The 27245-nt window shown below is 43.9% G+C and overlaps 1 protein-coding gene across 9 annotated transcripts in view; it reads left to right on the forward strand.

Moving 5' to 3' along the window:
- The window catches only part of ATP6V1H (ATPase H+ transporting V1 subunit H), a 58251-nt gene extending 40049 nt beyond the window's left edge, over positions 1–18202 (forward strand). For 3 of the 9 annotated variants that reach the window (XR_014842863.1, XM_013993240.3, XM_005653063.4), the window contains 3 exons: positions 4535–4636; positions 10730–10843; positions 17856–18200. Coding sequence is in view for 5 of the 9 variants with exons in the window: in XM_013993240.3 (XP_013848694.2) it covers positions 4535–4636; positions 10730–10843; positions 17856–17916 (277 nt within the window). In the remaining 4 variants the exon portion in view is untranslated. 9 annotated transcript variants of the gene reach the window in all.
- Positions 18203–27245: the final 9043 nt, after the last annotated feature.

A 27245-nucleotide genomic window follows, 5' to 3' on the forward strand; every position in this document is an offset into this window, starting at 1 on the left:
ACTGTCCTGACCCCAGGACCACACAGCCTTGACGACTCTGACTTCAGAGTGTGTTTTGAACTCCGAACGTGTGTCTTCAGCTTTCTTTTTTCTTTTGGGCGAGGTGTACCTTAGTCTCTGGTTGATGGATATTTAATACTGTGGCCAGATGTTGCTGTTATAAGCGACACGAGAATATATATCAATATCTTACTGTAACTGTTAAAATTGGTAGACTTTAATTTTTAGAATAATTTCAGGTTTACAGAAAAATTGAAGCAGAAGCACAGAGAGTACTGATATACCCTCCTGTGCCTTCCCCCACCAGCATAATTTCCCCTATTTTTAGCATTTTGCCTAAGTGTGGTATGTTTATGAACCAATATTTATATATTATTTAAACTAAAGTCCATAGTTTTTATTAGGGTTCACAGTGTTGTGTGGTGCAGTTCCTTCTCTTTTACGGTATCGTGCAGAATAGTTTCACTGCTCTAACAAGTCCTTGTGCTCTACCTGTGGTTCTCCCATCCTCTCTCTGCCTGCACCTAGTTCTGCATCTCTGTGTTGTCCTTCTCTCTAGCTTCTGGGGCAGTGGTTTGCCCTGGGACCTTATTCTCTTTTGGATCTAAGAAGAGGTGTTGATTTTCAATTTGTTCAGTAGTTTCTTCTTGTGATAACTTCCAAGCTCTTTACATGTTGAACTGGAAACTGGAAGTCTGTTTTTTCTTTTTCAAGATGGTTTTGGCTATTCTGGATCCCTTGCCATTTCATATGAATTTTAGAATCACTTTATTAAATTCTACAAAGAAGCCAGTTGGAATTCTATTAGGGATTGTGTCGAAGCTGTAAATCAATTTGGGGAGTATTGCATCTTAACAACATTTATTGTTCAGATGCATGAACATGGGATACTTTACCCTTTATTAGATCATATTTAATTTCTTTGAAACAGTGTTTTGTAGTTTTCAGAGTCTAAGTTTTACATTTTTTGCCAAATTTATTAAAAAGTTTTTTCTTTTCATACGGTTATAAATGGAATTGTTTTCTTAGTTTTCAGTTGTTTAAGTTTATAGAAATACCTTCGGTTTTTGTATATTGCTCCTATATTCTGTAGTTATTCTGAACTATTTTTATTAGTTCTGATAGGTTTTTTTTTTTTTTTTTTTTTTTGTGTGTGAATTTTCCATTTTCTATATACAAGATCATGTTATCTGAATAGAGATAGTTTTACTTCTGATTTTCCAGTCTGGATACCATTTTTTTCCTTTTTTGCCTAATTACTGTGCCTAGAATCTCTGCTGTAGAAATGTCCTACTGAATTCTTTATTCTGTTCCATCCTTAGTCTTTTTTTCTACTATACAGCATGGTGACCCAGTTACACATACATGTATACATTTTTTTTTTCTCACATTATCATGCTCCATCGTAAGTGACTAAACATAGTTCCCAGTGCTACACTGCAGAATCTCATTGCTACACAGCAGGATCTCATTGCTAATCCATTCCAAAGGCAGTAGTTTGCATCTATTAACCCCAAGCTCCCAATCCATCCCACTCCCTCCCCCTTGGCAACGACAAGTCTGTTCTCCAAGTCCATGAATTTCTTTTCTGTGGAAAGTTCCTTTTTTGCCATATATTAGATTCCAGATATATGATATCATATGGTATTTGTCTTTCTCTCTCTGACTTACTTTACCCAGTATGAGAGCCTCTAGCTCCTTCCGTGTTGCTGCAAATGGCATTATTTTGTTCTTTTTTATGGCTGAGTAGTATTTCATTGTGTATATATACCTCATCTTTCTAATCCAGTCATCTGTCAATGGACATTTGGGTTGTTTCCATGTGCCATTAAAATTTTTTTTTGTTTTCTCTTTCAGCTGCAATAGAACTTTTCTTTGGGGTCTTTTTTTAGGGTCACACCTGCAGCATATGGAGGGTCCCAGGCTAGGGGTCAAATCTGAGCCACAGCCACTGGCCTACACCACAGCCACTGTATTGCAAGATTCAGCTGTGTCTGTGACCTACACCACAGCTTTCAGCAATGATGGATCCTTAACCCTCTGAGCAAGGTCAGGGATTGAACCCACATCCTCATGGATACTAGTCAGGTTCTTAACCCACTGAGCCGCAATGGGAACTCCAATAGAACTTTTTTTTTAATGATAGAAATAATGCTCTTCAGTACTGTAGTCAGTGGCTGAAATGTTTCTTGCTGATGTGACCGAGAGACTAAATTTTAATTTAATTTCAGTCAACCTAACTTTAAATAGCAATGTGGGTAGTGGCTGTCATATTGGACAGCACAGTTTGAGTCTGGCTGTAGAAATACTGGTAAGAGACAGTTCCATGTTACAGATCAGGTTGCTGCTCAGCCTCACCTTCACCTTCAGCTTGCTATTTTTCTTAAGTCATTAGTGTTTGTTCCTTTGTTATTTTGTTACCATTGACACATTGTTTTTTCTTACAGGTATATGTTTTAAAAAGAGAAAAATCCTTTTACTGTCCTTTATTTATTCATTCATTTTGTCTTTTCTAGGGCTGTACCTGCGTCATATGGAGGTTCCCAGGCTAGGGGTCTCATTGGAGCTGTAGCTGCTGGCCTACACCACAGCCACAGCAATGTGGGATCTGAGCTGTGTCTGCGACCTACACCACAGCCCATGGCGACGCTGGATCCCCAACCCACTGAGCAAGGCCAGGGATTGAACCTGCAACCCCATGGTTCCCATTCGGATTTGTTAACCACTGAGCCATGATGGGAATTCCCTTTTACTGTCCTTTAAATAAGATGCTTGTAGAAGGAGAAGAGGAGGAATACATAAGTGTTCAACAGTCATTTTTAGGGAGATCTATTTCTGTTGCTTCGACTTTATTTTACAAAAATTTACTGGTAGGACTGATGGAGAATAAGTAAGGGAAAGAGTGGCTTATCTTTTCAGCATTGTTTTCCACTCTGCGTTTTTAACAACAAAATGAGGTAAAACAATGTTTTTTGAAAAATCTAGTTTTTGGAAAACTTGAATACGATGGAGGGAGCTTTTACAAGTTATTGCTAAGGACTTACGTATATTTTTATTAAGATACACTTCAAGAGCCTTTGAAGTGCTCTGTTTCTGACATTAGGTTTCAATGTTTATGGCTCCTTCTCGTTACTCCCCTGACCTCCCTATGGCCCCTGTGATTTTTTGGAATAACCAGAAACATTGGCCTGTGGTACTTTAGTTTATGCTTATGTAAGAAGAAATTTGAAGTCATTGTTTTTAGTTTTATTCCTATTAATTATCTCCATGGGGATTTTTGGAAGGGGCTGCTAGTGCTGCCCTTTAAACCAGCTGACAAAATAGATACAGATAGAACCTTTTCTTCTTCTCTCTTTTATTCTGCTATTAAACAAGCATAGCGCATACTGGCTTTTTATCTCTGCACTTCTGTCAGGCTCTGACCTGTTTTCCAGGTAATTCCAAACTTAGCCATTATGTGATATTAGTTCATTTTTCCCTCTACCACATTTGAGTATCACAGTATTCAGAAAATAGGTGTAATTATTTCCTACTGAAATGATTCCTTATCAGCACTCATTGCTGTTTATAGAGTTTAGCTTGTTGACGGGCTGCAGTGGTGCTAGAAAAGGCAGGGAAAGCTTGAGCATAAATGTGCTCCAGAAACTAAGGTAGGAAGCTTCCAGACACACACCTACAGACATTGAACGAAGTGCAGTTTTGTCACATTAAGCATTTGCTTTAATGCAATGAGCAAAACAAAGCTAGTTGTGATTCAAGTTGCTTTCTAGTAAAGATTGTAAGAATAGATAGATTTTGTAATGACTAGTTTGGATGTAAACAGACAACTAAATGTAATTCTGTAAGGTATTCATGTGACCCTGTGAAGCCAGGGGCGGTTTCTGGCCTGTTAGAGGGCAGTTTTTCACGTTCGTCTTCTGCCTAGCCAGTTAAAAACACCATGCATCCCGCTTGGGTATCACAGTTATGCTCTGTTTGTAGAATGAGTTGAGTTTTCTATCCATGTCTGTGCCCCTGAGCAGCTTCAGTAACATCGTTTTCTCTTCCTTGAATGATCTCCACCTGCCCTTGAGAGGGGCCGTCCTTTCGCAGCTGACGGGGCTTCCCTCCCGAGGACTCGCTGGAGGGATGGGGGCACTTGGCTCCATCTCGGCCACAGTGAGGGGGCTTTGTTACTGCTACTCACAAGAGGGCTGCGGAGGATCCACAGGGAGTTGTTAAAACACATGAAAATCACATTCGCTCACCTTCTGGTTGTCTTTCTTGGGACCACAGTTGACGGAGCCCCTGCTGTTGTGGGAATCGACGTGGGAATCTGAAAGTGACCTGTTAGGGATGCACCACGGTTTGAAAGCTGCTAACTTAACATGCGATAAATTCTGTGTAGTGTATGGTGTGTCGTAGTGCAACCTGCAGAAAGTACGGTTCTATTCATAAATGTCTGTTTTCAGGAAGATATTGGCATTGTACCTTGGTCTGCCGTGCTCTCCAGAGGAATCAGAAATCAATCTCTCTTCGTTTAAATTTATTTCAGAATTTTGACAAAACTCCTGGAGGTGTCGGATGACCCGCAAGTCTTAGCTGTCGCTGCTCACGACGTTGGCGAGTATGTGCGACATTACCCCCGAGGCAAGCGGTAAGCGGGCAGGGCGGGTATTGCTCTCACCTGGGGTTTCTGGGTGTCCAGCGCAGCTCTGGCCTGTGTATTTCTCTCAGGTAGAGGCTTTTAGCTGAGGAAGCGATGTGTGAGCGGAACCAGGGTGATTGTGATATTGGGAATTATGATAACTGATAAGCCTGATTAAATGGGTGGTATAAAAATATAAGCACAGCTGTGCAGTAGCCAGTAGGGATCATGCTAGGATTGTCACCTTCAGCATTTTCTTTGGTTTGTATGATTTAATTCAAAAGCCATTTTGTTCGCACTGGTGATTTTCCAGTTATTATTTGTGGTTCCATTGTTACTGAAGTGGGCAGTTTCCAAGTGGAAAAGGAGCGGTGACAACTATAGGGGAAGTTCCAGTGGCCATATAGTGGTGGGGTTGTGTGTTGTGGAAGAGGCATGGGGCTCCCTGGAGGAAACAGGGAGGCTTTACAGGGAGCAGCGCCACCACATAGCCCGAGTTGCTTAGATCCATTAACAGTGAACAGACAGGCTGACGGAGGGAGCAAGCGCTACATGAGCCTGAGTGCTGGGGAAGGTCGTCTGGAAAAGCAGAAAAGCCTTGTTTGAGTTGTTGCTGTTCCACATGCTAACTGGTTTCGTAATCTCATAATTGGGATGATAACAGTATTGGCTACTTATTATCATGTCATCATTTTATAGTCTATTCATCAAAGCTGTTTTTAAGAAAGACACAAGAGTATTTATCTTATTTATCATGAAATCGTGTCCTGTAAACCCAGAACCTCTTAGAATGTGGGGACATGAGCAGGGCCACAGTCGTGGTTGCACACACAAACAGTCTACAGTGACTGCTTTGAGTTTGTTGTGCACAAATCTTGAACATTGTGGAGCCTCCTGCCTGTGCCTGCAGAGAGACGCTCCCTACAGGCAAAGAAATTATTTTCTACCCCCATGTCTCTGGGTTGTGTTGCCTTTGATGGCTACCTTGTTTTTCGTGCCTGACTTGTAGTAGCTGAGGCTGCCTTGTGTTGGTGGCTTTGCCCCGACTCCAGAATCACGGCTGTTTCACGTGGGGCAGAACTGGTCAGTGCTGGGGAGTGTCATGTGGGGCACACACGCTGAGCTGTCAGGGGCAACACTTTTGTGTGGAGACCTGGGCTTGGAGAACAAAGATGCAGCCATGTGGGGTTCAGATACAATGGGGCATACATCCTCTTGAGTTCAGGGGGCTGTTCGTCTCGTATTCCTTCTGGGCTGAAATGATGACCGTGCACGTCTGTGGACCCCCGCGATGGGTAAGTGGGCCAAGTGCAGCCTGGTAACCTCCAGGCTTGGTGGGAGCATGGGGGGAGCGGGGGGGGGGCGCTCCACACTTGGAGCTCTAGTTGAGGTCCAGTGAGAAGAAACTGGGGGCAAGTGGCGTATGGGAAACTCCCTGGGATCCTGGCTCCTGCTTTAGGGAGAGTAGAGATTTAGTTCAGGCGCTGAATCATCGGTAGGTGAACTATGGGCTGTTTTGCTTCTGCCCAGCAAACCCTGTTCCTGGTCTCCAGAAAACTCTGCTTGGGGTGCATTTCAGAAGGCAGCTGGCAGAGATACAGATACCTAAGTCCGCGTGTGAAGAATAGCGGAGTACCTCAGAAGAAGCTTCAGAAACAACTAGAAAATGAATTTTGTTATCTAACAAAAGTAACGAAAAATTAGATTCATGCCTCACTCCATAGAAGAAAGCATTTATTTATTTATTTATTTATTTTTGTCTTTTTGTCTTTTGTTGTTGTTATTTCTTGGGCTGCTCCCGCGGCATATGGAGGTTCCCAGGCTAGGGGTTGAATTGGAGCTGTAGCCACCGGCCTACGCCAGAGCCACAGCAACGCGGGATCCAAGCCGTGTCTGCAACCTACACCACAGCTCACGGCAACGCCAGATCTTTAACCCACTGAGCAAGGGCAGGGACCGAACCCGCAACCTCATGGTTCCTAGTCGGATTCGTTAACCACTGCGCCACGACGGGAACTCCGAAGAAAGCATTTAAATATTCAACATCATTTCTTGCAGCATTGTTTATAATGGCAAAAAAATGGAAAATAACTGAAAACATGCAGTGTTAATGACATCGGTAGACACTGTGGTACATTCATATATAATGTTAATGGGAATTTTGGAAGATGACATGAGCAAATGCTTATTATAAGCTGAGCCCGGTACAACCTCAGGCATTAGATAGGCGCATACATGTACTGCATGAAACAGATCAATAGGAGTATTAACAGTGCCCCTTTCTGGTTTGTAGGATTAGAGATGATTTCTGGATTTTTCTCTATAGATGCCTCATTTCCTTATCATAAGTGGGGGAGGGAGGCTCTTGTCCGGTGGGTGGGGTCCTTCAGGCCACTTCTGAGATCTCTTGTTGCTTCCCTATCCGAACACAAGTGAAGAATTAACGCGTGCTTCCTGCACATCCGTGCACCACGCGTATGAGGGACATTCTGGAACAGGACACACTGATTCTGTAGCCATGGATGGTTAAGAAGAGCTTCAGCACCTGCAGAAACACCTCAGGCTTCGGGAACACACAGGGTCATAACACAACAGGAATTGGCCCCAGGGGTTCTATTCTAAAAATGAGGAAATGAAGTATTTAGAAAGTGAGGAGTCCCTGCCGTGCACAGTGGGTTAGGACTCTGACTGCGGCGACTCTGGTTCCATCCGTGGCCCAGCACAGTGGGTTAAAGCGTCTGGCACTGCCACAGACTTTGACGTAAGGTAAACATTTTTATTTTCCTTTGTACAAAAGCCTAACCCAGCATATGCAAATAAAAAGTAGTAAATAGTTTTGATGGTGGCACAAATCTTCTATCAACCAAACTCAGTTCCCTTTTCTAAATTACAGTTATGGTGAAACATAACAAACATGAATACAGACAGCTTGAAAAACACAGCAAAGAATAAGGAAGAAAAAACAAGACCCGTTATACTGCACCTCTGAGATAAAATGACAGCTTATTTATTTTCAGTTTTTCCCCTCAATGCAGGTATATAGATTTTTCTTCCAAAACTGTGATCATATGATATCTCCTATGTATGGTTACCTGCTCATCTATAATTTTTTTTTAGAATATAATTTCATGCTCCCTAGAGATAAATGTAATAACCCAGTTCCGTAAACCTCACCAGTGGGTATCTTGTGCGTCCCAGTTTCTCATTATTATGGAAACAGAACAGACACCTTGCAGACACTTCTGCTTGTTTTCTCTTTGCTGGTCCCCTGAAATAGGTTTAATGAGATGGAGTGTGCAGTGCTCTGAGGCTCTGAAAGCACTGAGTGCAGCCCAGCTCAGACCCCACTGCCCTCTCAGCTGCCCGGGTGCTGCTGTTTCTCTCTAATGTCTCACCAGGGAAAAGGCATCTGGCACTTTTAATTTGTGTTTTGATTGCTTACATGGTTTATTAGGAATGTTAGTTGCCATTTTTAAGATACACATTTTTTTTTTTTTTTTTCTTTCTTGGCTGCATATGGAGTTCCTGGGCCAGGGATCAGATCCAAGCTGTAGTCAGAGCCTAAGCTGCATCTGTGACAATGTGGGATCCTTAAGCTACTGTGCTGGGCCAGGGATGGAACCTGTGTCCCAGAGCTGCCAAGACATGGCCGATCCCGTCACACACAGTGGGACCTTTAAGACCTCTTAAATGCTGACTATTTACATCATTATTTTGTTTATGGAGTTGTTATCATACTAAGTTTCATGTGTAGTGAAATTCACTCATTCACTAGGCCTTAGTGTTTTATTGAGCACCTACTGTGTGCCCGGCACCATCCTGAGTGTTGCCCTGTGGAGCTGCATTCCAGCGAAAGTGTTTGTGGTTTCTTCCACTACTTTTATGCTTAGAAAGAACTTTCCCATTTAGAAATCCGATAAATATTATCCTAAATTATCTTTTTGTTTTGCAAAATGTTAGTGACCTTCTTCCTAATTATAAGGGAAACAAAATTGACATGATTTTTGTATTTATTGAACTTATAGACTCTAGAGGGTATATTGCTACGTAGCTGTGAAAGAGTCTACTAGGAATGGATTTACACATAAACTTGTAACTTTAGCCATAGGTGTGGAAACAGTGTATTACACTGTGATGTCATTTCCTTAGCCATGAATAGAATGCTAAATAGTAACATCTTTATCCAGCTGTTTAAGTAATTTTATTTTATATTCTAGTAAAGAACTACATTAAGAGATAAGAAAACCTTTAGAACAAGCAAAGATAGTGCCGTGTTTTTTAGGACATTTGAAGTTTACCCTAAAGATAAATCTCCCTGTTTTACCAGCTGGTACGTTGCTTGGATGTCCTCACAGTATTGTTTGTTAATCGTGTGTTAATATTCCAAGTTTTTAATGCCTAAAGCACTACTGACCCAACTGATCTTGAGATGCGGTTAGTGTGGTTTCCTTGTTAGACAGTAGGTAATAAACAGAGTACTTAAATCTAAGTTAAACTGTCCAAATAGCCTGTCTTTTTTTGATGATGAGTTAATCTGCCAATGGAAAGAATCTATTCTCACCTTTTTTTTTTCAAGTGTGTGTGATTTTGGACATCTTTATAATCCGAAAGTAATCAGTGGCTCAGTTGCATCTTAAGTTTAGAAGATGGGAAATGACTGTTTATTTTAGAGCCGTGAGTTTCAGTGTGTGGAACTTGTCTGACCTTCGGTGAGAACTGCTGGCATCTCTGGTGTGGAAGGAGGTAGCCTGTATAGTTTGAAAATGGATGCTTAATAAATAAATATAATAGTAAATTATTAATAGCAAAACTTAAGAATTACCTTGGCTTTACTTTTGTATTGGAGGTCAGTACCCATGGGGTCCAGTATGTAATCCAGGCAGAGCATCCGCGCTGTGGGGCTGGAGTTAGAGGCTCCCCAGCTCTTTGCACACATGCCCTCACTCACCGAGGAACAGAGACCCACTTTCCGTTGGCCACACAAATAACCATTTGCACTTTGCTTTTGTGTCTGTGGTAGCTGAATTTTTCAGAGTGTTGGGGGCTTTGTTGGGGCATTGTTGGGGTGCAGTGTTAAAGGGTACAGTGCTGGAGGCAGCATGGGGGGCATTGTTGAGGGGCCATGTTAGGGGACAGTGTTGGAGGTACAGTGATGGGGGGAGTGCTGGGGGCAGTGTGTGTAGGGGGCAGTGACAGAAAGCAGTGCCAGGCATCTGTCCTCTTGGCACTCTTGAAAACAGGTTTTTTTCCTCTGGTTCACTGCCTAGGAGGTCATGTGGCTATTCCATCAGTACAAGAAAGGGCATGGAGTTCCTGTCATGGCTCAGTGGTTAACAAATCTGACTAGGAACCATGAGGTTGCAGGTTCAATCCCTGGCCTCGCTCAGTGGGTTAAGGATCCAGCGTTGCCATGAGCTGTGGTGTAGGTCTCAGTTGCAGCTCGGATCCCGCGTTGCTATGGCTCTGGCATAGGCTGGCGGCCACAGCTCCGATTAGATCCCTAGCCTGGGAACCTCCATATGCTGTGGGTGCAGCCCTAGAAAAGACAAAAAGACAAAAAAGACAAAAAAAAAAAAAAAAAAGGGCAGGTATCTTAAAAACAGGTCTTTTCTGGGAAATTAACATGACTCCTGTTAGGTGATATTTAACCTTGTGTTTCCTGCTGTCTGCCTCTGAGCCCCATCTGTCTCACAGCCTGGCAACTGCTGGAGTTGATACTGATCTGATATTATTTCAGATGTTAGATGGTGTTCAGTCTACTGATTTGCAGCAAGCTGCAAATACTGGTAATAAAGACGTTAATACTCAACCACCTGGAGCACTGTGATCTAGATTACTGCAGCAGTCCAGGTGGATGACATTTCCTGGTTAGCAGATGGCACTAACAGATTTATCATTAGGAATTCTAGAGAAAGTCTATGAATACTTTAAATCTGTGATTTGGAGAAAGTGATATTAAAAAAAGGCAAGTGAGTCGATTTCCTTACTTGAATGGTAACTCGAATTAAAGGCTCTGGACACTTGGAGTTGGGGCTTTTGGTAGGAATAGCATGAGTTTGAAAGTGCCTGCCATGTCTTCACCACGTGGCTTCTGTTCTGCAGGGTCATCGAGCAACTGGGCGGGAAGCAGCTGGTGATGAACCACATGCACCACGAGGACCAGCAGGTGCGCTACAACGCCCTCCTGGCTGTGCAGAAGCTCATGGTGCACAACTGGTAGGTGCCCGCGCCCCTCGCACACCCCCGACCCCCGCAGGCCTCCTGTTCCCATTTAAAGGCTCTTATGGAAAGGCTCCCATGAGTGGTAGTTTTTAAAAGTGCTGGTTTTGATTAATACCTAGAAATAGATTTTAGCAGTTCAGAGCAGTGACATGATAATTTAGAAAAAACAGCTGCATGAATGTTCTGAAGAAATGTATATTCAAAGTACTAGTATCAAAAATAACTCCAGAAATAACCACAAGGACCAGTGTAGCATAGATGAATCTGTATTTTGAGAGTTGGATGGAATTCAGCTGGACTGTTGATTAGAGACGCTACAGTTTTGCAAGGTTTTAACTATTCAGCATCTGGTTAACGGGAATGGATTTTTACCATTTCACCCAAAAACACTGGAAGCTGACTGATCAATTAAGTTTCAGCTCTCAGGGAGTTCCCTGTTGGTGCAGGGGGTTAAGGATCCGGCGCTGTCACTGCTGTGGCTTGAGTTTGATCCCTCGCCCTGGAACTTCTGCATGCCATGGGTGAGCCTCACCCCGCCCCGCTCCAAGAAGGATCTAGTTCTCACATTTCATTCATGAGAGCCTTTTGCTTTTGAAACAGTAACCAAAGTCAGATTTTTCTCTTGCTTTTATTTTTTAAATGAAAATGACTGTCCTTTTTGTACTAACTTAAAACAAGAGAGGTTAAAGTGATTGCTTAGAAGTAATGGTGACCCATCTGTGTACATGCCTGGACAGCCCTGGATTCCCTGTGCAGAGGCGGTTTCAGCGGGGTTTTGGGGGGGGTGTGTTCAGTGCTCTTCTGAACAGCTCAGATGCCTCCCTCCTCCCCACCCTCTGGAAGGACGCTCTGCTGTTGGACCGTTTTTGCTAAGGCTCTTTGTCTGTAGCTGAAGGTAATGCTAGAGCAGTAGTTGGAGAGGAGGAAGTTTATGGTGCATTGGAGAGCTTGCCTCCGAAGCGGCAGGTGGGCGTGGTACCCAGGATCCACTGTGGTGGCCTTTGGGCCTCTGTTAAATGTCACGGTCTTACCTCCACGTACGCACTTTGCTCATAAATACTGACACTTGTGCATCCTTTCACCAGCTGCCCTCTGAGCACTTACGTTAGGTGCGGAACGACAGTTGTGACGGAAATGGGCCATGGGAAGTGGCCTCTCTGAGCAGGCCCCCAGCCAGGAACCCGTCCTGCAGCTCCAGCACCCACTTTAGCGTTTCGGGTGGAGGGAACGAGGTGGGAAAGGCCCAGGAGGTGGAGTGAGCTTGGCTTCTTTAAAAGCAGTGTCTGGAGACGTCCTTGGCTGTGATGTCTCGGGGGGAGCAGGGGTGTTACCAGCCCTTGGTGAGTCAAGGTCAGGGATGCTGCTGAACACCCCACAGTGCACAGATGGTCCCCACAACCAAGGGCCATTCTACCCGACGTGTCGGCAGTGCCAGGGTTGGAGGATAACATGAGGGCAGCGTGAGGAGATGGACCAGGAGAGGTTGGTGGCCTCTGATCACTGAGGGTCTGATCACCGAGGGCTCTTCCTCTCACAAGAGGAGCTGAGAATGTTGTGGGTTTACGGGGCTGGCTGGATTGGATTCATGATCTGAGAAGGTCTCGTAGGCGACTCCGGAGAATGGCTGCTCAGGGTGCGTGGGGCAGCAGGAGGACCATCTCCATAGCTTCTCCTGGTGGCCTCGAGGAAGGCGCTCACGGCGCAGATGACAAAGGTTACAGTAGAGATGCCAGAAGCAGACAGACTTGGGGCAGATTTCAGAGTGGTGCCCACAGCCCGTGATGGACCAAAGGCAGTTTTCCTGTGTTCCTGTTGTCAGTGCGAGAAGAACAGGGTCAGGCAGGGGGCCCTCGGGGTGTCTTCTCTCCCTCAGCAGAGGGGTCTTCAGGTCTGTCAGGAGCTAGCACCCCATGCCCCTCCCTCCTTGTTTCCCTTTACCCCTGAGCCGTGTTTTTCAGCAAAAATGAATTACTTAGTAATTTTATATCTCCTGGTTTGTTTCTGTCTCTTGCATGAAATTAGTTTATAGAACATGGGCATTTAATAGAGCTTGAAGCTGTTGCAATCAATGAGCTTTTATGTGACAGATGTTTTTGTAAAGTTTCTATTAAACGGTTTTATTTTCTCCTTTTGTTAAAAGTCGGGTTACTGAACTATAGTTTTTGTTTTGTTAATAGAAAACAGTTTCATCTTAATAGTTCTTTCTCTTGAAGAATTTATTGTTGGGTGTAGCTTTTTTTTTTTTTTTTATGTGTATTTCTCATGTGAACCAAAAAAAGCTGGCTATGGAATAGGAGGTTGACCTGGAATTTTCCCTTTGTCAGTGGAGAAAATTTTTTGGTTGAGAATTTCTGTTATTCAAATGATCATGCATTAAAGATGAAACATTTAAAATTTGAAAAATTTCCCTTGGATTTAGTTTCAGAGTAAATTGTTGGGTGTATGATTACAAAAGGAAAAGTCAGTGGTGTCTGTATCGCCAGAAAAGGGTTATTTGCTCTTTATCACTGACCAGCACGAAAGAAGATCTTTTCCTCCCCTGGTCTAATTATGTGCCAAGGTGTTTCAGCTTTAATATCTAATTATGATAAGCCCTCTTTACTGGAGACTCATGCTGTCATTCTTTTCCTGCCCTGTCTTTATAAAGGAATTTTTGTGTGAAGACAGGTTAGATTTCATATGTGACCTATATCTTTTTGTTGTGGCATATTCATTTCCGTGGCTGTTTGTGCCAGAGAATGAAAATTGCTCAAGTAGTCGCACTTTATTTCACCATCAGATTAGTGTGAGACCAACTAGAATGCCGTTTGGCAAGTAAGTCTTCAGCAGAGTTATCCCTAAATGTAAAAGGATTTTAAATCAGTATATTTATATAGGTAACCAAGTCGTCTTTAGTAAATCATGCTGGTAAACTTTGCCTTTCTTTTTCCTTAAAATAGAGGTTTTTTAACCTAAACTATGGTACTGGTTCCAAAAGATGTTTCACACCAGAGAAAACCTGCAAACACAGTTGACTTGGTTTCCTTTCAGCATTTTGTTTTGATTTAACTAAAATGAATTTTTAGAATTGGTCTATTTTATTACTACACAGTGAAACAAATCATTGAAAATCATTCAAATACAGCCCTGGGTGGAAGTAGAGTAACAGTCCGAGCAGCAGCAGCACCGTTTCCTGACAGTTTGCTCATCTTCTCTGTCACCGTTTCGCTCCAAGGCCCTGCTCCAGATTGCCAGCACACTCTTGGTTTTCTTTTACTTTTCCACCACAAGTGATTTTTAGCTTTTTTGGTGTGGCATTAATCCCAAGGTTTCTGTTGATTAGACTAAATCATAATTTTGGATATAGTAAAGTTGCAGGGAATGGGTTTTAAGTTTAAAATTACATTTTAAGTGTAAATTGCATGCGTACAAAATCATGGACTGGATTGTCTGCAGGTCTTGATTTAGATTCTGCTCCAAGGACTTAAACATTACAATGCTTGTTAATGCAGAGATGGATTTATCCCTGGTTTATGTAACATGGAGTATAGAGTTATGTATCATGTGCAAATACTGCTTCATTCTTTCTCATGGTTTTATGACTGATTGCAGAATTATTTCCATGAATTGCAGGACTTGGATTAGCTGGTGTTTCTTCCTCTTCTTGACACCTGTGTTTATCTGGAACCCTGGCTGATGTGGGCAGGGATGGGGGGCATGTTGGAGTTGCTGGGGTGAGAGGCCAGTGGCCACACACTGGGGTTTCTGCAGTTCAGGGGCCTCGGGTCCCCCCTGCAGCCTCCTGACAGCCTGTGCGGCCTCTGACCTCCCCAGACCCTCTGGGCCATTCCTGCTGTGTCCCTTGTTCTCTTGAGCAGGGCTGGACTTTTACATACATTAACTTGGCAAAATGTATAAACAATGACAACTTATTCTAGAGAACTTTTATATAGACCCTCAGTTTATAGTTTAACATCATAAGATGTCATCATTTTTCTCCTACAGAATGACTTTGAATGTAGTCAGCCTCTAATTCAGAAGCAGCAAAATGTGCATGTGGACAGCTCAGGACTTCAGGAAAGAAACACTGAATTTTGTAGGTAGAGGATCTCGTGTAGAATTTTCTCTTTGTTTCTAGACTCTTTTTCAACCTATTTTCCAGCAGAATAATAAGTTATGCGTGCTCGCGTCTCTAGATCTTTTATGTGGAGGTGATAAGGTTACAGAGAGGAGCTCACCAAGGCAAGGGTGCGGGTGACACTGCGTTCTCCTCCCTCTGATGTTTGTGTCTGCCTGGGATGTTTTAGCGCTTCTGGGAGGGCCCAGCAGTGAGTGTAGTGATTAAAACAGTGACTCATAAACAGAGTTGAAGGAAAAAAAACTCCTATGTAATTTTAACTTTTTAGCATTATCATGTTTCTAAAACATTCCATGTGATTAAAAGTAAACACATTTCCAGATTTAACATTTTCCAAAATTAGTGTAGAAGATTACAGTCTCTTTGGGTGCTTGGAGTTTTCCACGTTATTCTTATGACATTTTTAGTGGAGGAATTCTCACGTAAAAATCTTACGTTCCAAATATAATTCAAAGAAAGGAGTCCATAGTGAACTTTGCTTACGTGCTGTCTTTGTAACTAATAAAAAAATAAACTTTCTTCTTAAGAGTCCTCGTAATAGCCCAGACGTTTCTCCCACACAGCAGGTTATGTGCTGGTTGGTGGTGCTGTGGGCTTTCGGGGTGTGCTCTGCCTTGTGCGGATGGCTGTGGCGTCACTGCTTGCTGATCTGGAACCAGAATTTAAAAGGAGAAAGGGGACTTCTTGTTCCGGTTCTGCATGTAAGGAGCTTGGAAGTTGCCACTCCATCCAAATAACAAGTAAAAAGCTGAACAGCCTGAAGAATAGACAACTCTTCTGGGGTCCATAGGAGTCGGGGGGGACTCCGGGCACATGGCTTTTTACCGGAGCAAGAGTGCCCACCTGGATGCCGGTGAGGGGATGCATGACGTGGGATGTGTGACAGCTGGGCTCTTTTTTGGACGGTCTGTCTTTAGGTAAATGACTTCAGGGAAATCCTCTCCCTGCATTTGCTGTTTCTCAAGTGCCTGCAGCTCAGAATAGTACGCTGCAGGGACATTGTCGAGGTGGCACATTCCACTGCCCTTGACGCTAAGCAGTCGAGCACTCGCAGTGGGAGTATTTCAAGGCCTGATGGACAGAAGCACATCCCCCTTCAGGCTTGATTTCTTAGGTGTGTGGGAAACACACACACAGTGGCTCCTCTGTGTCTCAGGGTGTCGGTCATAGGACCCACAGTGGTTAAGAAATCCCTGGTGCTTCCACGCAGGCCCGCATCTGGGGTTCAGCCAGTGAGGATTGCCGACCATGTGCTTTCCTTCGCAGGTGGTTGACTCTGCAGATGAGGATGGAAATTTGGTGACAGACCTCGTACTCCCCACCCCCCTCCACCCAGATGGAACACAGCTGCGCCGTCATAAATGCTCCCTAGTCGGTGGCCTCCCCAGAGTGGTGGCCTTGGCAGTGGCCATGAACTCTTCTTTTTCTGTCTAATAAAATTCATAGGCTTCTGTTTTGGCCTCTGCATACGTTAGAACTATTCACTTACTGAAAATTGAAAATAAGACCCCAGAGTAGTTCGTCATTAACACAGGAACATGTCATATGCTTTAATGTGACACCCAAGACAAATGAGTCAGTGACCAGAACTTTCCTTGCAGGATAAGTTTCTCATTCCGCAGGGAGCTCGGTCAGTCTCACGGTGTTTAAACCATTGCACACCTGAGCCTCACCGACTGGTTCCTGGGCCACTTTCCTCTTGCAGGTGCTGTGTTGTTTCTCAGGCTTCTTCACGAGCTTGATGGCTTTGGGCCAAGGCTGCGATGGTGGTGGAGAGCAGGGCAGTGAAGCCCTGAGCTCATCCCTCTGCCCTGGCTTCTGCGGGGGCAGAAAGGCAGGGCACATTTGCCGGCCCTTTCATTAGGTGCCAGGACCAGGCAGGAGAGGACCTGCCCATGCCCCCTCTGCTCCGCCCCAGCCAGATGCCTTCACGCTCGGTCCCATCAGCCCTTGAGGTAACAGCCTGAACTCACACATCTGCCATGTGGTGCAGCTGGAATGTGAACCCAAGTCTGTTCCCAGATTCAAGCTTTTCCCTTTTTATAGGAGGCAATCTTTTAAATATTCTGTACAGATCTCTTTTTCTTGTCCTTATTAGGTAGTTCAGAAACAAAAGTTTAGGCAAATCCTTCATCGGAAAATAGGGACAGGGTTTTTTTTTTCTGTCCTGGAATCAGCAGTGGTGCCTGCATTCCATCTGGAGCCAAGTACACACAGACCTTGGTCCCCGTTTAGGTAACTTTCTGAAGGAGCACATCATCTAAAACCTTTTGCGACCACGGCTCCAGGCCCCAGTTGCCGCATCTGTAGGATGAGGACACTGCTCCTCGGCTCTTGTGAAGTTCTGGATTTGGTGGGAGCGTCTTGGTGAAGGTTTCAGACTGCACCAGTGCAGCCAGAACAGGTGCCGCAGAACACGTGACCCCAGTTCAGTGTTGTGATGTTCGTGTCAGGGATAGTTTTCAAGGTCACGTGTTCACGCCTAGGGATAGAGACACTCCTCCTCAGGAACGTCACGGACTTTGTTTCTCCAGCACCACTTACGCATCCACTTCCTGGGAATCATACATAGGTTGGGTTTGAACGTCTTAGGTTGCAGAAGTGCAACCACAGCAAAGACTTTTATTTAAATGCGGAAGCAGACCTTGCCCGTGATCAGACGCAGAACTGCTCATTTATATGTCATGTCCCGTTTGTACGAGGTAAATGGAGTGTTTGAAATTCATACAGTACAGGTACTTTGGAAATTGGAACAAGAGGACTCTTCTGAGGCTCTCTTACTAGTTTTTAAAAAGTTAAGTATAAATGACTGTTTTGTGCTTCATTTTTGAAAGGGATTCTTTGTTGATTAAATTCTAACTCCCTTGCTTTTGCATTCCTGTTTTTTAGGGAGTATCTCGGTAAACAGCTCCAATCCGAGCAACCTCAGACAGCAGCTGCCCGGAGCTGAATGGGCCCCCCAGCCCTCCCCTCCCTGTGGCTGAAAACCTGGAGTGTGAATCTCAGCAGTTGGGGTCGAGAACAAATGATTTCTCATGTTACGTGTCATTTTCTTCTGTTGTGTAGCTTTTCCTAGTACTGATTTCCCATACAAGTGTTTGCCTGTTAAGTTGTATTAAAATAGATGCTTTCCGTATCTAAAGAAAATAATACTGTTACATATGCTGCTTGTAATTTCTTATTTATTGTTCTCTGGAAATGAATATAGAGTTATTAAAGGGTTCTCACTCCCAATACTTTTTTCTCTTTCCTTGTTCCTTACTGGAACTTTGTCAAAAATACCTGTTGTCCCCAACAAATTGGGAGAATTGTATTTGCAAAGTAGCAAATGGTAAATAAGTGTTTTGAAATTATATGTATATCTGTATCTATCTTCCATCCCTCCATCCCTTCATCCACACGTATGCATTGCAGCTTTCTCCTGCTAGTATTTAGAGAACTTAAGATTGTTAAATTACCTTTCACGTGATCCTATGGCCCAGAAGGTTTGCTGAAGAAATTTAGCTTTAGATTATTTTCATTGGCTTTTTAGCACCTCAAGTCTATTTTCTTTTAATAGTTTTTGGTTTAACTGTTGTCAGTAGATATTATATTTCCTCCCCCTCCCTTTATGCTGGAACCCAGGCCTTCAGCCATCTAGGTTCACCCCGTACCTTCAGATCTGAGCCTTTTGTTTTTAACCTCATTGCCTGATCTAAGTCTCATTTTTCATTCACTTTTTTTTTTTTTTTTTTTTTGGTCTTTTGTCTTTGTTGTTGTTGTTGTTGTTGCTATTTCTTGGGCCGCTCCCACGGCATATGGAGGTTCCCAGGCTAGGGGTTGAATCGGAGCTGTAGCCACCGGCCTACGCCAGAGCCACAGCAACGCGGGATCCGAGCCGCATCTGCAACCTACACCACAGCTCACGGCAACGCCGGATCGTTAACCCGCCGAGCAAGGGCAGGGACCGAACCTGCAACCTCATGGTTCCTAGTCGGATTCGTTAACCACTGCGCCACGACGGGAACTCCTCATTCACTTTTTTATTTTCCCTTTTCATTCCTAGAAGTTCCCAAGTTTGAGTTGTTGAGTCAAGGTGGTAAAGCTAATAAACAATGTATTTGATAAGTTTTTCTTCTCATAGGGTCCTTCACCTGCATACGGATCAAAGATTGTCTCATTTTCAGTATGGAGACCCTGTGGGAAAAGTCAGTTAAAAATTAATTAGGTTTGTTCCTAGGTATTTCATTCTTTTTGATGCAATTGTAAATGAGATTGTTTTCTTAAGTTCTCTTTCTGATAGTTCATTGTTAGTGTATGGCAGTGTAACAGATTTACATATATTAATTTTGTGTCCTGAAACTTTACCAAATTCATCAGTGTTTGAGATCTTCAGAATTTTCTCTATATAGGGTCATGTCACCTGCAAACAGTGACAGTTTTACTTCTTTCTTTCCAATTTGGATTTCTCTTATTTCTTTTTTCTTGTCTGATTGCTCTGGCAAGGACTTCTAATACTGTGTTGAATGAAAGTGGTGAGAGTGGTCATCCTTGCCTTGTTCCTGAATGTAGAGGAAATGCTTTCAGCTTTTCACCATTGAGTATGATGTTAGCTATGGGCACATCATATGTGGCCCTTATTAGTTGAGGTATGTTCCCTTCATGCCCACTTTGTTGAGTGTTTATAATTGTAAATGGATGCTAAATTTTGTAAAGAGCTTTTTTTTTTTTTTTTTTTTTTCTCTTTTTGCCTTTTCTAGGGCCACTTCCGTGGCATATGGAGGTTCCCAGGCTAGGGGTCTAATCGAAGCTGTAGCCGCCGGCCTACACCACAGCCACAGCAACAGGGGATCCGAGCCGCATCTGCAACCTACACCACAGCTAATGGCAATGCCAGATTCTCAACCCACTGAGCAAGGCCAGGGATCGAACCCGCAACCTCATGGTTCCTAGTCGGATTCGTTAACCACTGAGCCACGATGGGAACTCCTAAAGAGCTTTTTTTACATCTATTGCTATGATCATAGGATTTTTATTCTCAGTTTGTTAATATGGGTACCACATTGATTGACACTATCAGAGTAAACTTATAAATCTGACAAATTCTAAGTAAATACTTTTAAATATAATCAAGCATGCATTTAGTAGAACAAATCTTGTTAAGCATTTTAAGCATCTTAAAAAGCAGCCTAAACAAAGCACAATGATTACAAAATTTTCTACTGCACCTACATAAACAATTTACACAAAATCAACACTATAGGACTGAATAACTTCCTCATTTTTTCTGTACTTATTTTTATATATTTCTTTTAAAAAACCCTCTGACATTCAGTCTGTTCTCAATTTGTCAGAAGTAATTTCACTAAACAATGAAATATATTAGAAAAAAACAGTATAGAATTTAGGTATTGCTTCATTGGTTTTCTTGTTGAGGGCATAATAGATTCTGCAAAGTTGGACAGAAAACCCAACTAAACAAACCGATTTCTAAAATATCTGTTAATCACTTGTAGTCAAATTAACCTGAGTTGGTATGCCCAGTAATTTTACAAAAACAAACAAACCAAACCTACCAAATTCTGATTTTCAAATATGGGGTGGCACATACATTCACATTAAAGGGAGAATGAAATCATATTTTGCTTTTGGGGAAAACTTTTTTGAGTCTATTGACCCTCATATTTTAAAAGATGTGTGAACTGGGTTTTCCCACTGGCAGGTAAAGCTTGTTCCCACGCATTGCAACTGGCTGGAAACAAATACTAGATTTACAGAATATATCCAATTGAAAAAAAACTCACTTCTTATTTAGTCACATCAGAGTAATTGAGGTTATTTTTTAATATAATTTAAATAACTTCATACCTTCTTGCTGTCGAATCTTGGAAAACACAGAGCCCAGTTTTGATGCTTTGGATTTATTTGCTAATTGCTTAGAAAGTTCTCTGTTCTCGGTCTTTGCCTTTGGAAATTGAGAATATTTGAGACTAAAATTTGAAACCACTGACATTAGTAGTTGTCAAAGTTACTTTCCAAATCTGAACCTTGTGATGAAGTCACTTTTAGTTAGAAATTTCTCCCTTACTTTACTGTTATAGAATGTTCTGTTCTGGTTAAAAATATGGCTCCTTTAATGGCTTTCTGAGCAAGTTTCCAGTGGAAAATTCAGTTGGAAAGAAGACTGAGCTGCAAATGTTATGTTACTTAAACATTTCTGCAAATCCAACACCGAGGTCACATTCTCTTTCTGTTCTTTTTTGTCTTTTTTTTTTTTTTTTGTCATTTTTGTCTTTTGAGGGCCACACCCATGCCATATGGAGGTTTCCAGGCTAGGGGTCTAATCGGAGCTGCAGCAACCAGCCTACACCACAGCTCAGAGCAACGCCCGATCCTTGACCCACTGAGCAAGGCCAGAGATCGAACCCACAACCTCATGGTTCCTAGTCTGATTCGTTTCCGCTGTGCCATGACGGGAATTCCTCTCTTTCTGTTCTTAGAAAAAGTGTTGATTACTCTTCCAAAAATAGAATAAAAATGGAAGAAGCACGTCTGTGAGTGAAGGAATGCTGGGTCTAAGATGATTTTACCTTCCAGTAACTGTGTATGTTTTTGTCTCTTTACCCTCTCAAAGGAAAAAAGAAAATATCAGGAAACTTGGGAGGATTTTAGGGTCTGTCCATTCAAATGTTTAAAGTTTTGAGAATTGAAATTAGTATATGTGAAGGATTGAGAACAGATTGTAATTATTACATGTGATTATTTTAGGTAGTGTGATAGATATCCTGCCTCTTCTCACTTTATGCCAGGAACTGGCTACCTGTTTTATTGCAAACAGCTCTAGTTAGAGTATTTACTTGCTTTGAGCCAGTATCAGTTTCTAGTAATTTTCAATAGCGGGGCCAAGATCTGCTTTTGGAATCATGCAGAACAAATCTTATCCTTAAGATTCCACTTTCTTTTACAAATGTTTGGTCTAGGGAGTTCCCACTGTGGCTCAGCAGGTTACAAATGCGACTAGCATCAGTGAAGACGCGGGTTTGATCCCTGGCCTTGGTCAGGGCGGGTTAAGGATCTGGTGTTGCCCTGAGCTGGGGTGTAGTTCCCAGAGGTGGCTTGGATCCCAAGTGGCTGTGGTGTAGGCGCAGTTGTCAGCCCCGTGGTGCAGCTCTGATTCAACCCCTAGCCTGGGAACTTATGTGTGCCACAGGTGTGGTCCTGAAAAGACCAAAAAAAAAGAAAGTTTATTTTAGAATAATGCTTCCTTATTTTTGTCATTGAAAATGTTTCTGTTTGAATGCTGAACGTCTCAGAGCACGTTTTGCTAGAGCAAGGTGAAGCCAGTGTGTCATGTGATGTGTTAGCAGTGAGGCTGTGACCCTCCTCGCTGGTGGCCCAGCCGTCAGGAGAAGCTGTTGGGAGAAAGGATTGCAGAAGTGAGGTTTTAAGTTGGTTGGTTGTCACAAAACCGCTTTAAAAGAAGGCAGGAGTTCCCGTCGTGGCGCAGTGGTTAACGAATCCGACTCGGAACCATGAGGTTGCGGGTTCGGTCCCTGCCCTTGCTCAGTGGGTTAACGATCCGGCGTTGCCGTGAGCTGTGGTGTAGATTGCAGACGCGGCTCGGATCCTGCGTTGCTGTGGCTCTGGTATAGGCTAGTGGCTACAGCTCTGATTCGACCCCTAGCCTGGGAACCTCCATATGCCGTGGGAGCGGCCCCAAAGAAATAGCAAAAAGACAAAAAAAAAAAAAAAAAAAAAAAAAAAAAGAGGCAGCCGTGCCCTTGACCCTCTCAAAGCAGAGGTCCTTACTTTGGCTTTGGGCAGGGAGTTGCCTGCATGGCGCCCTGTGACCCTCTGCAGCAGCACGGCTGGCAACTGGCATGGGGGTCTGACCCGCAGGCAGCACCGCAGGGGTGGCCAGTCCTGGGTGGGGAGGCCCAGTCCAGGTGTGGGTGCAGGACAGTCACGCTGACCCAGAGCTCCCATTTGAGATGATGAGATGCTGGCATGAGGCTTAGATGACAACCCTTGGAAGAGATACCTAGAGAGATGAAGAGGTCATAAACCCTCAGCAAGAACCCCTGAAGCAGGGGAGAGGGGGCGCGAGTCCGGTGACGGCAGTGGGGGAAGAGCTGGGCCAGCCGAGCGCAGTTGTCAGCCCTGTGGGAGGCCAGCATCCCTGAGGACCGGGCCGCCCAGGATCAAAGCTGCCACAATCAAATAGGTGGGGAGTTCCGGGTGATCACAGAATACAAGGTCCATATATAAAAACATTTTTTGGAGTTCCCATCATGGCTCAGTGGTTAACAAACCCGACTAGTATTCATGAGGACTCCGGTTTGATCCTTGGCCTTGCTCAGTGGGTTAAGGATCTGGCATTGCCATGAGCTGTGGAGTAGGTTGCAGATGTGGCTCAGATCCCATGTTGCTGTGGCTGTGGTGTAGACCGATGGCTATAGCTCTGATTGGGCCCTGGCCTGGGAAACTCCATATCCCACAGGCATGGCCCTAAAAAAGACAAAAGACCAAAAAAAAAAAAAAAAAAAAATTTCTGTGCTAGCAACCAACAACTGGAAATTGAAATTTAAAATAGTGTATGGAGTTCCCGCCGTGGCCCAGTGGGTTAAGAATCTGACTGTAGCAGTTCATGTCACTGCTGAAGCACGGGCTCAATCCCAGCCCGACATAGTGGGTTAAAGGATTTGGCAGGGCCTCACCTGCAGCTCAGGTTCAGTTCCTGGCTTGAGAACTTCTATATACCATGGTGTGGCCATAAAAAAAATAATAAAAACTACAAAAATTACTTTAAACATTTAACAAAGAATGTGTAAGATCTGCTCACTGAAAACCATGACAGCACTGAGACAAATGAAGGCAGATAAACTTAATGCGGAGATGGTCATGATCTCTGCTTACAGTGTCACTTCTCCCCACTAGGTCCATAGCATCCATATAGTCCCAACAGCAGCACCAGCAGGCCTTACTGTGGGAATGCAAAAGATCTAGAAGAACTGAAATGATTTTTTTTTTTTTTTTTTTTGGCTATGCCCACGACATGTGGAATTTCCCAGGCCAGGAATCAAACCTCAGCCACAGCAGCAACAACACTAGGTCCTTAACCCTCTGAGCCAACAGGAAACTCCCAGAGCTGAAACAATATTCAGAGAATTGGAAGTTGGAGGCCTTGGAGTTCCCATTGTGGCTCAGCAGTAATGAAGCTGACTAGTATCCATGAAGATGCAGGTTGGATACCTGGCCTCAATCGGTGAGTTAAGGGTCCGGCATTCCTGTGAGCTGTGGTGTAGGTCGGTAGCTGCAGCTCAGATTCAACTCCTAGCCTGAGAACTTCATATGCTGCAGGTACAGCCCTAAAGAGCCAAAAAATGAAAGAAAGGAAAGAAGGAAAGAAAGAAAGAAAAGAAAGAAGGAAAGCAAGCAAGCAAGCTGGAGGCCTTAACAGTACTTGGCCATAAATAGAGCCAGGGTGTACTGGTATACAAATCAGTGTATAAACCAGGACAGAAGATCGTCCAGAAATAGAGCTTGTTGGAATAAAACTCAACAAATGTGGCCTAATTTGAGGGGTTAAAATGAAAACAAAATAGAACAAAAATATTGTACATAAGAGCATGTGATTTGTCAGAATTGTGATCAGAGTTTGTGTTCTGAGGTCCTTGCTTTACTTGGGAGGAGGAAAAATATATTGCTTAACTTTCAAGTTTTTTATTTTTATTTTTTCTTTGCTTTTTAGGACCGCACTCGTGGCATATGGAGGTTCCCAGGCTAGGGGTTGAATCAGAGCTGTAGCCGCTGGCCTACGCCAGAGCCACAGCAACGCGGGATCTGAGCCGTGTCTGCGACGTACACCACAGCTCAGAGCAACACCAGATCCTTAACCCACTGAGCAAGGCCAGGGATCGAACCCACAACCTCATGGTTCCTAGTCGGGTTCGTTAACCACTGAGCCACGACGGGAACTCCAACTTTCAAGTTTTATAAGTCAAATATTCATGGTGATATATTTAAGGATAACTCTTAAAATTATATTAGCAACAAGCCATGGCTGTAGAGGTGAGACATAAACTAAAAAAATTTATGAACACAAATCCCATGCAGTAGAGCCAGGAGGCCAGCAGAAGGCGCTCCCAAGCTTTCCAGGAATGACAGCCCCTTGTCCCCAGGCAAGGACTTAGCCAATGACAAGCCTTGGGCTCTATCACTACATGCCTCCCACTTCCTTTTCCATCTATAAAAGCGGCTCCTCTTGCCCTGTGGGGACAGGCTGTGGCTGCCGTGGTTGCAGACCTAGAATTGCAATTCTCTGCTAATCCCAAGTACACCCATCTTTGCTGGACAAATGACTGTCTGACTGACTGACTGTTCAGATCAGCAGCTGCCATCTCAGGTCCACCACTCACAGCTTGTGCTTAGTTTCCAGAAGTGTAATGATGCCTGTTTTGAGGTTGTTGAAAGGGTCAGTGAGATCAACAAGAGTGGCTCAGAACCTGGCTCAGGCTCAGTGAAGACAGATCACCAGGCAGTGTCCCCATGTCACCTGCTATTTTCTGCACAGGCCCAGGGCTGCTTTCTGAGTTGCCAAGTTCCTTCCAGGATCTTTAGTGAAAGAAAGGAGAGCACACAAGTGTGCTCTCAGATGCAATGTGTGTGTGCATGTGTGTGTGTGTGCATGTGCACATGCATGCTCCTGTCCTCCAGGTGGGACGGGTGCCTTCTGCAGGCAGCAGCCTGCGCTCCCAACCCCTTGGCGCAGTGGTACCACCAACAGGCCTCTGTTCCCAGTGCCTAGCTGCCTCCTACAGAGTAGTCACTGGGTAAGTACTGGTGGCTTTTTTGAGATGCTTCTCTGTAAATCAACCCTCGCTAAGGATTTTGGAGGATTTGAATGTAAGAAAAAGAGTTGAAGGATCTTGGGTTGTTTGTTGTCAAGGAGATTCATTTAATCAGGTAAGACTCATCAGTTTCTCAAGCTCAAGGTCAATGGACTTGGTTTCAAAGAAGAGAGCAAATGTACTTTCACACGGATTCCATCTGTTAGCTCTGCACCAGATTAATAATCCTGCTCCTTGAAATCACTGTGCGACCTTCTTCTCTGGTCATTTACCTCTCTCCCTCTCAGTGGCAGTGATTGCTCTGGCATTGTCTGTGTTCTCGTTCTGTTGCAGGACTCAGCACAGAACAAATGTGTGGACACCAAGGCTTTTTACCAGGAAGCAGCGTTTATTCGGGACAGCACTGGCTTAGCGGATTAGTATCCGGAGGCTGAGCCCCGGACGCAGCGGGCCTCTGCCTTACACATCCCACTTGTTTTCCTGCTACATCTAAGTTTCTTTGTCCCTCTTATCAGGTACACTATAAATTTTGAACAGACAGCTATAGATGCGCCTCCGTCCATGGATGTAGGTTATGCTACATTACTGCAGAACTGCGCATTGGCGCACAGATGCCACCAGTGTGTGTTGCCTTCCCTTTGAGGGCCCTGCCTCCTCCCCACTATAGATCCTGGAGGGGTGGTCTCTTGTAAGGATTAGGCTGGAACTCAGAATACACCCCGCTGGAGGAGGCATCGAGCTGCCCCGGGTCACAGGCAGCACAGCACCCGGCTAAGAAGTAGAAAAGAAAAAAAGGAATGAAAGTGCGTGAAGCAGTTCCATTTCTCTTTAAATAGGTTTTAAAAAGGAATATCTGACTCTTTAAATAGAGTCTGCAAAGGCCCCGGGGTTGCTGGTAACCTCGCACTGTTCGTGTACCTGGCAAGTTGTGCAGGAATCCACGGGTCAGTCGTATCCTTTGGGGCCTCGAAAGTGCCGGGCGACCAGTCTGCGTCAGCCTGTCTGATGCAAAGGCTGTGAAAAGTCAACGTATGCTTAAAACGTTTCCCCTTAATTTTAGTTTGTAAATAATTTCTTATTTACAAAAATTTGCAAAAACAAAAATGGTAAAAAAAAATGTATAGACAAATTCACCTTTTGCTGATATTTTACCCCCCCCTTTTTTTTCCTTTTTAGAGTCACACCCACAGCATATGGAAGTTTCCAGGCTAGGGGTTGAATTGGAGCTACAGCTGCCGGCCTACACCACAGCCACAGCAATGCCAGATCTGAACCACATCTGTGACCTACACCACAGCTCATGGCAATGCCAGATCCCTGACCCCCTGAGTGAGGCCAGGGATGGAACCTGCATCCTCATGGATCCTAGTCGGATTCGTTTTTGCTGCACCATGATGGGAACTCCCTAATGGAGACGTTCTTATATAGCCTCAGTACAATTATCACCCAC

Source organism: Sus scrofa, chromosome 4 (genome assembly GCF_054392235.1).
Source record: "Sus scrofa isolate SSC_HxYL_T2T_F1_AM1 chromosome 4, Sscrofa_HxYL_maternal_Yorkshire_Landrace_v2.0, whole genome shotgun sequence".
Classification (NCBI taxonomy): Eukaryota; Metazoa; Chordata; class Mammalia; order Artiodactyla; family Suidae; genus Sus; species Sus scrofa.